Source organism: Notothenia coriiceps, unplaced genomic scaffold (assembly GCF_000735185.1).
Source record: "Notothenia coriiceps isolate Sejong01 unplaced genomic scaffold, NC01 NC01_scaffold00012023, whole genome shotgun sequence".
NCBI lineage: Eukaryota > Metazoa > Chordata > Actinopteri > Perciformes > Nototheniidae > Notothenia > Notothenia coriiceps.
In genome coordinates this window covers 2,648-12,600 of record NW_011344724.1, presented here as the reverse complement: position 1 = coordinate 12,600, position 9,953 = coordinate 2,648, and the positions used below count along the sequence as shown (strand labels likewise).

At 38.2% G+C, this 9,953-nt stretch overlaps 1 protein-coding gene across 1 annotated transcript; it reads left to right on the top strand.

Annotated features, from left to right (window-relative positions):
• Nucleotides 1-1,265: 1,265 nt before the first annotated feature.
• LOC104947139 (voltage-dependent calcium channel subunit alpha-2/delta-4-like) lies at nucleotides 1,266-9,708 on the top strand (the record flags this gene model as incomplete). Its single annotated transcript, XM_010773101.1, has 11 exons — nucleotides 1,266-1,420; nucleotides 1,582-1,641; nucleotides 2,480-2,642; nucleotides 2,749-2,880; nucleotides 3,559-3,619; nucleotides 4,466-4,616; nucleotides 5,471-5,545; nucleotides 7,955-8,044; nucleotides 8,204-8,317; nucleotides 8,467-8,545; nucleotides 9,524-9,708. Coding segments are annotated over 11 exons (1,265 nt in total), but the record flags the coding sequence as incomplete, so codon positions are not given.
• Between the last annotated feature and the right edge of the window lie 245 nt (nucleotides 9,709-9,953).

The window sequence follows — 9,953 nt, the reverse complement described above, 5'->3', positions numbered from 1 at the left end:
GACAGCCACGACCATTGCCGTTCGAAAGTGCTGGAGATACTGTAGTACATATGCCAGGCCTGTAAGTGGCGCTGTAGTCTGCCACAAAAGCAGAATCAGCCCTTGCAAAAACAGGGCTGGAAAAGAGCAAATAGAGCGAAATGAGGCATGGCTAAAATGCATACCTGTTTGGTATTTTGAAAAAAAAACTTCACCGACATGTTTTATATAGGTATGGCCCTACAATATATTATTCAAATATAGCATAATAGGTCCACTTTAAAGCTCATGTTCAGGTTCATATCAGTATGTAGTGTCTCCCCTGGGACATGTCTCCATGCTTTGATGTTCAAAAAGCTCTTTATTTTTCTCATACTGCCTGTGCTGCAGCACCTCTTTTCACCCTCTGTCTGAAACCAGAGCCCAGTCTGCTCTGATTGGTTAGCTGGCTGGCTCTGTTGTGATTGGTTAACCGCTTAGAGATGTCGCGCCCCTTAGCCTATCACATACAATGTGTTTAAGTGCTTGCCAATAGAAGTGTGAGTGTCACACAGTGATGTCAATATGATACAGAAGTAACAAAGGTGTCCAATGGAGGCGTTTTGTGTGTGAGAGAAACTCCCTCTGGAGGGAACACTGGGATTTTAGCCTTTGAAGACCATTTACATGTACAAAAACGTATTAGGGCCCCTTTAAAGAAGGGTAAATATCTCACTGAGGATAATAGAAAAACAAAACAAAGCATTAACGGAAATTCTATCATCCGTCATCACAATTGAAGCTTTTATCATCAGTGCCGGAAATTAACCTCTGTGTCCACAAGCAACAACAGCACGCAATCCCTTAAATCACGTTTATGTAACTGCTTTAATTCAATAGTGCAGTAAGCAGACCCACAGACCCACTAGCAGCCAGAGATACATTAGAGCAGATGTCAGTCAGGAGGCAGTGTAGCTTTCTTCTGGCGTCACTCTATCATATTGCAGATTAGAGAGGGGGTCTGGTGAGGGGATGAAGCCAGGGCTTGACCCTCATCTGTACGGCAGACTGTAAATGTGTGGTGTCTGCGCGTGTGCATAATTGTATAATGCCAGGATCTCTCTACCATGGTTATGCGTGTTTGTTGTTTTTTTATTGTGTATTTTCAAAATGAGTAAGGAAATATGATCACAATATAGCGACCACCACTTTCTTACACTGTCTACCTGTTGTTTGCTTTCAAGAAATGCTATATTATTAGGAGCTAAAATGACGCATTTGATAGGGGATGCTTGGAAAATAATCAGCATTGTTACTAATTTTGACAACTGTGTCTGTTGTAAAGAAATACAAGGATGTGGAGGCAGTGGTGAAGATAGAGGAGGTGGATGGAGAGGAGCTGGTGAAGAAGTTTGCTGAGGAGATGGAGGAGATGCTTGGGAGGAAGATGAAATCTGTGAAGGTAACAATGATACATTCTGTAAATGCAAACTCACTCAAATACTGCAGACATGACCTTTTCTCTTTTTTTAAAAATGATAAATAATGTTGTAGGTTTAGTCTGTATAAACTTGTTTCTTACATGGTCACAGTGCATCCTTAACATACTGTGTTTCATTACAGAGGTTAGCAGAAGCAGCGGAGGATGCTGACCTTTACCACGAGTACAACGAAACTCTAGAGGTATTTTGACAGTATGCTTTAGTAATAAATGTCCCCATGGACAGTTTGCGTTTACATTTTTTTTTTAGAATAATTTGTCACATTCTTATTTTACCTACTTTTATGTGTATTGACAGTCATTTTTTCAGTTTTAATTTTATATATTTTAATAATTGATTTGTATATATTTTAATAATTGATTTGTATATAATTCTATATTTTCTTTTTTTTAATACCTTCATTCCTGTTATTTTGTTTGTTTCTGCACCATTTTACACCAAAGGAAATTCCTTGTGCGTGTAAACCTAAATAAACCTGATAGAGATAAAAGAACATAAACCTCTGTGCAGTCTAAAACAGACAATAAGAACAACTGATTTATACACAAAATATACATTTGTTTGGGTTCTAATTATAATATTATCTGCCTTTGTTGCATATGTGTCTGTTGCACATAAGCGTAAAAAAAACTACTTGGTTCAATTAAGAACAAATTGTACTGTACTACACAATGGATGAGGCTCTAAAATGGCGTACTTAAAGTCAACATTCTTGCTTAAAAAAGGACATGAACAGCAGACTCCTGGTTTAAAGTCTTTGTTTGTTTGACCCAACACAACTTATTCCTACAGTCTTTGTCCCTCTTTGTACTTCGTCACCTGCCTTCCTCCGTTGCTCCCGTCATAATTACTTCCGCTTCGAGAGGTCACCGTATCCGTCCTGCGGTGATCCAGCTTACCATTAATTGATAATGGCCTACTGAGCCAATTAAGATGTGGAGTGTGGACACACCATCACTTATTTGTGCTCCAGATAACATCTGATATAATCTGATGGATGTTCTTATCCTTTGTTGTAGTTTGAATACTTTAACTCCATGCTGATCAACAAGGTGGATGAGGATGGGAATCCACTGTCGCTGGGAGGAGAGTTCGCTCTGGAGAAAAACGAACACTTCAATAAGCTGCCAGTCAACACGCAACTGAGTAACATTCAAGTCCCTACAAATGTTTACAACAGAGGTACAGAAGTGGGAATATGCAGCATTATAGACAGCATGCTCTTGCACTAACTGCCATCTAAATGCCAGCAATACATTCATATTATTCTTTCTTTCTCTTTCTGTAGATACAGATATTGTGAACGGAGCCTACATGTCTGAGGCTCTGAATGACGTGTTCATTGATAACTTCAAGAAAGATCCAACTCTCACGTGGCAGTACTTTGGCAGCGCTACAGGCTTCTTTAGGCTCTACCCAGGTGCATAAATCCTACATCAGACCCAGATTCCTTTATTTGTTCCGCAATGAGGAGATTTACATTATAACAACAGCAGAAGTATAGAGCAGATAAAGTTAAAAGAATAATCGTACATATAAAAACAAAAAAAGATAAGTACACCATGGTAGAAAGAGTAGCAGTATATAAAAACAAAAAAACAAAACAAAGTGACCATATCAAATTGAAGAGGTGGCTGGTACTGTTTGCAGATTGTACTGTTTGCCTGTTGTTCAATTATGATGACAGCTTGGCCATGACTCTCCTGTCCCCCACCTCCTCCTACATTCTGGACACCTTGCATGCTTCCCAAAGTGTTGTCACTTGCACATTTCTCCAGTGTCGGCACAGTGTTGAGACAACAAGAACAGAGGTGTAGATAAACATTCAGCTACACAAGCTAAACAGCATACTTAGACAGCAACTGATGATGCAGGAAGCTGCCTGTCAGACCTGATGACTCAGTTTAGCTACATATGGCTGCAGCTGAGTTCTCTCCTGTGTGTGTGTGTGTGTGTGTGTGTGTGTGTGTGTGTGTGTTAGTGTGTGTGTGTGTGTGTGTGCGCGTGTGTGTGTATCCATTTGTTCATCTGTCTGCCCAACCAGGCAGCCAAGCAGAAGTTCTGAGTGTTCCTTTGCTAAATCTGTCTCTGTCTCCAGGGATCCAGTGGATTCCAGATGAAAATGGTGTTGTCACCTTTGATTGCAGGAACAGAAACTGGTAAAGCTATATTACAACCCACATCAGTTCCTTATTGATGCTTTTTTAAGTGTTTTATCTTTCTGTATAGAATGCAAGTGCAAGATAGTGCTTTGATGAATAACAGAAGAACCATAACAGCTCAGAAAGCCCTGTTATTGGCACTGACACTCCAAGCCAGCAGCCATTGGGTGCCATTAACATCTATGGCTGACCATCAGCTGTAGATTCTTCAGTGTGTCTGGATAGTTGGAACCAGTCTACCCGACTCAACCACTGTTCTGCAAATTGAGCCTGTTAAATCAGCTGCACGTGCAAACAAGTATTTCTGTGTGGTATTCTAGCCTCCTGAATCAGTGTATTTAACAGTTTATTCTTTTTTGACCTACTTATTAGTAACTGTAAATAATTTAACAATGAATGCAGTGAATGGATAAAACAGGTTCCTAATGGGTTACTTTCTTGCAGCAGATATTTTCACTTGTAAAGTCTAACACACAGGTGTTACTTATGAATCTAACAATAGCTCTGTGACTGTGTCAATGAGCACATGCAGATTACCCATTGTACATTTTATTATTCACACTTTAGGCTTTTCTGTAGCATTTTAAAATGTCTTCCCTGTAAAAGGTCTATCTATTGAATAACAAATTGGAAACTATTACTACTCAGTGACAGTAAATCAAGTTCTAGGAACAATCCAGTTTTATGTTTCACAGAACATAAAAGGATAAGGCTCAAAAATAAGTACTTCTCTCTGCTGTTAAATAACAGAGTCTCTGTTCATGAATGAATGTTATTCGATTCACTTAATAATGAATATAAAGTGTTTACTGCTTCCTACCTCACCTCTCTGTCTCCTTGTAGGTATATCCAGGCAGCCTCATCACCTAAAGATGTAGTAATCGTGGTGGATGTGAGTGGCAGTATGAAGGGACTAAGACTGACCATAGCCAAACACACCATCAATACTATACTGGACACACTGGGAGAAAACGACTTTGTTAACATCATTGCAGTGAGTCTCACACACACAATCCTAAAAAACCCAGACACACTTGAGCGGCCTGACGTTGAGATTAACACACATAAATACATAATAAATTCAAATACAGGTGCAGTACAGAGACTGTGGGAAAATCCACAGAAGTAGACACAACAGGCACAAATACACACTCGATGTATTTACTTCCAGTGACATCAAAGCTTCAAAATCCATTCGGATTTGAGGTTTTTCAGGATTTTGGCTGAATGTAGCGCTACAACTACATATCAGCGTAATAAGCATGGTTTATCCTGGTATTACTTTGTGTGTAATCATACGCCTCTTGCAAATCCGCTGCCCTTAAGCTCTTTTTACACAGAATTCAAAGCTGACCATGCAGCAAATGTTTGCTAGTGTAGACATCCTCAGTCAGAAAAAGGGTTTGAATCCCATTGTTATGTGAGGAATTACATAATGTAAACTGATTTTGGATTTGACTTGACTTATGTCATTGGAAATATTAAAGGGAATTACAAATGTTCTTCTTTTAACACTAAAATCTATCTAACAATACAAAAAACAATAGAACTCCAGGAAGTGAAAAGAACATTTTATTCCATACCTTGATAAATATACTATAATAATTGAAAGCTGTCATATATGCATATACAGTATTAAAAGTTAAAGTAATTTCTGGGTTACAGAATCACACGTTGGCTTTATTATATAACTGTACCAAAGTTAAAGGATTTTGTGATATTGAGGAACTGATTGATTTGAAGGTTGTAAAACTTCAAAACTCTTAACCATCATCTGTTGGAAAATGTATCATGTTGACATCATGTAGATTTATTATTTTGGCTTACATATTGTGCTTCCATCTCCAGTACAGTGACTATGTTCGCTACGTGGAGCCCTGCTTCAAGGGCACGCTGGTACAAGCGGATCTGGATAACAGAGAGGTAACACACACACACACACACACACAGAGAGAGAGAGAGAAAACCTAGACAGTTGATTCACTTAGACTAAGATAACCTATTAATTGTAGGCTCAGCTGCAATCTCACTAATCCACTAAAGACAGTACAGAATTTACGTTTTCATGACATCCTAATAGTTAAGACATCACAATGAGAGAGAGAGAGAGAGAGAGAGAGAGAGAGAGAGAGAAAACCTAATTGATTCACTTAACCTAAAATAACCTATTAATTGTAGGCTGCTATCTCACTAATACACTAAAGACGGTACATAATTTACGTTTTCATGACATAACATCACATGTGTGATTGTTTTTGTATTATTTGACTTTAACTTTAACTATATATTTATTTGTTGTTCCTTTCTTCTCTTTTCTTTTCTCTTTACTATTATCTGTAAAGCGTCTTTGAGCACCTGTAAAAGCGCTAACAAATTAAATCTATTATTATTATCATTATTATCACAGCAGTTAAGACATCACAATGAGCGCACGTTTTATCATTTCAACCTGTTTCTTTCTTTAAATTATTAATCCATCAACACCTATTAATGTTTATGTGTGTTGAAAGTACTCGGCCTCATTTTAAGATAGATATTTCTTCTTCTTTGTTCCAACTCTTCATTCGGTTTCATTCCTCATCTCACATTGTTAAGCCCCAAAGACCCCTTCGGCGGGTCTTTTTTTTCTTTTTTCACGACACTGTGTCTCAGGGCATCTTAATATTTAAAGACCTACTAATGTCTTGTACCAGATTAACGGGAAGAATCTCAGCTAACTGACGATACAAACCATTTTTACCAGAACAAAACACAAGTCTCATAAGAAGCATCTAAATGACCCTTGACAGAAAAATGCTAACGCACTTTGGCACAGAACTCAAGCTAAAAATACCCTTATTACTTATCGACCAAGAGATATGGAGAATCCACCCAAATGACCCCAGAAGTGTTGTTTTTTTGCTAAATCTCTCTAAAAATGTCATATTTCACTTGTTTTGCATCAATCTTGATACAGGCTTCTTATTATATGTTGTAGTTTGGATTCCTAAAGCTTTTAGTCTACCATCCCATCATTCATGGGTGGTTTTCACTATAAATAATTTTCTTTTTTGGACGGACACAATAATTTACATTTACTGTGTTCAATCTGAATTTACTTTAAAATATAAACATCTATATTGATTCTGACTCTTCTACATCCAACTCACAGGTGTAACCTTGCTTTGAGAAAAAATATTATTAATTTAACCCTTTTAGAAGGGAAGATATGGTCATTTGTTCTGGGAATGTCATTTTCGAGCCTGAGACCTGAAAAACAGCTTAACAGGTTAAAAATAATTATCTTTCTCAAAGCTATGGCATTTTTGCTTACATCTCACTCTCTTTGTTGTATTTACAAGTGCAAAACCATTATTATCTCATTGTTTCACTGCTCTTTGTTTTCCTTTTCTTCTCCATCATCTGTTCTCCTGTTTTTTTCATATACCAACACCTGCTCAGTCTCTCTCTGTGTTTGTGTGAGTGTGAGATATGTGTTGGATGTGTGCCCTACTTTCACTCCCCTTCACATTACGGCAGATCAGGTGAGGTCGCTGGCCACTGACAATTTTAAGTAGGTCACATGACCCGTCAACTTGGGATATGATTGGTTTAATACCTAGAGAGGCAGGCTGTAACAGACTGGGCTTACAGATGTTAGCTGACACACATGAACTCTTATTTTACAAGAAGACAATCCTCGGCTTTGTTGCTTGTGTAACACAATTGTTATAGGAGATCTACATTCCCCCAAAACTCATGGTTATTACAGAATACAGATTATAAAGAAACATGCTGTGCAGGGATCTACGTTTAGTTATTTAATTATGTAATTCAATTATAAAATAAATGCAATCAAAATGTTGGTGAACACAAAGTGTGTTTATTTTTGTAGGTTTAAAAAGGTAGCTTATTATCTGTAACCTAACAGTTTTCAAAAGCAACCCAGTTTTAATGAAACATCTTTGTTAAATTTGCAGCAATAATTAGAGTAATGATTTACAGTTTGCTTGTATTTCTTCAAGGGAATATAACATTCTGTCAAGAGCCCCCTCTATATGCGGTCTGCATGGTAGTTGAACCCAAAACAATGTGGTTGTCAGAGTGTCTCTGTGTGTGTGCGTGTGTGCGTGTGGATATTCACTAATCCAGATAACCTTTTAACCTCCTGGTCAGTGTGCCAGAGAGCCGGGGATTATCCGTCCTTGAGGCTTCACACTTTCACTCACTTCCTCATAAACTCTGTTTCCATGTCGTTCTGTCATTACCTGCATTTACCTGCAGGATTACATCGTTGACTAAGTGACAGTGTCTATTAATGTATTTATCTGTTGTTGTTTTTTCTCTCTGCAGCATTTCAAGCTTTTGGTTGATGAACTTCATGTCAAAGGCGAGGGCAAAGTGAAAATTGCGATGAAGGAGTCTTTTAAGATCCTCAACGAGGTTTGTGCCTCTGCCAGGTCTTAACCATATATAGCGTTGATAGCAATGTAAAATGAGTTCATTTGTGTATGACTGTCTGACTACACAATTCACAGGTCTGTATCAGCTGATTTCTACAGTACAAATATCCAATGTCAAGTACATTGTGTGTGTGTTTAGGTTGCAGCACTGGGCCAGGGCAGCCTGTGTAACCAGGCCATCATGCTGATAACAGACGGAGCCATGGAGGACTTCCAGGATGTTTTTGAAGAGTTCAACTGGCCAGAACGACGGGTATGACACACAAATACAAACACAAGCAGGATCAACTGCAAGCACAGTGAAATGTGCTGTGAGCACACAAACACGACGCATTGACAGTTTGTATTCAATCAAAGCTGTGTGGGGTAACATTCTCACTTAATCCTTTATTTCCTCTCCAGGTTCGAGTGTTCACCTATCTGATTGGCCGAGAGATGACATTTGCTGACAATGTTAAATGGATTGCCTGCAACAACAAGGGTAAAATGAGGATGAATCAGTAGCCATATGGTCAAAAGAATCTAGGTTTTGGACGTAATCTTTGCGAGGTTGAATCCCTGGTTGTGCCTCAAACATGTGGATAGGAAGTTTGGGTTATTTCAGCAACAAAAAATAGACTAATGGTGTAAACTACTGCAATCACTTGCTAAGTCTTAAATAAAACAGAAAGAAAGGAGGTCTGTTGTTGTCGGCCCTCTGTGGGGTCCCCAGGTGGTTCTGTATGGGACATCAGGTGCTGCCCTCTTGTGAATTACATGGGGTCATGCAGCAGCTCAGACCTGAAAATAATCACTTTATCCTGCTCTGTGCACATCAAAAATCCCTGACTAAATACCTGATTATCAGCACAGATACTCTGTAAACACATCCCTTGCCAAAAAATATCCTTTTTGCGTGTGTCTCTGTGTTTAATGGTAACAGGTGCAATCCCTTCTGGTGCACACACTCCCTTCTGCAAACAACTAAATATCTGTCATTGATAGACAAGCATGTTTTATGTTACACTGCTTGAAAACCTATAAACAGCTTCCCTTTTGCTTTTTCATATGGCTTAATAAATGATATTCACAGAAAAACTCTTGGGGAGAATAACAAATGGGAGAAAGATTGCACACATTCACATATTCATATCTGGCAGTGCTTCAGTAGCCTGTTGTCATCGAGCAGCTTCACTGCATGTATCCCATTGACGTCATTGTAGAAATGACACAAACCTCAGACTAAGCCAAGCTTTAAAAAAATTCAAAAGCACATTCATACTGATAGGAGACTCAAACTGTTTTTTTTCATTTAAAAAGCTTAGAGTATTTGGGAATAAAAGGTTTTTGAAGTCGGATAAATTAGTTTGCTGCACGAAATGTAATAGGCCAGAAGCAGAAAGATAAATATAGTATGGTTTCTTTGCTACATTTTATGGATCCTAATTTTTCGGTGTACATGTATTTGTGTGTTCTGCAGGTTACTACACACACGTCTCCACGCTGGCTGATGTCCAGGAAAACGTTATGGAGTATCTCCATGTTCTGAGCCGGCCAATGGTCATCAACCACGATCACGACATCATCTGGACTGAGGCCTATATGGACAGTGTGGTCAGTCTGCCTCTCCCAATATCAGTGTGCCTGCTGCGCAACATACACTGATTTATATTACATAAGAATACAAATAAGTAATTCGGTTTTATTATTTTATGATAATAAAATGGCTGTATCTCAAAATCTACAAAGAGCTAAATAATGTTTTTGATCCATAAACTCATAACAATTTGATCATAGATATGCACAATAAGCAGTGTAAAAAATAATATGGAAGTACTTACTACTTAATAAGTACTTACTAAGTAGGTAAGTACAGCAAAAAATCTTATTTAGAATGTACTTAGGCCTAC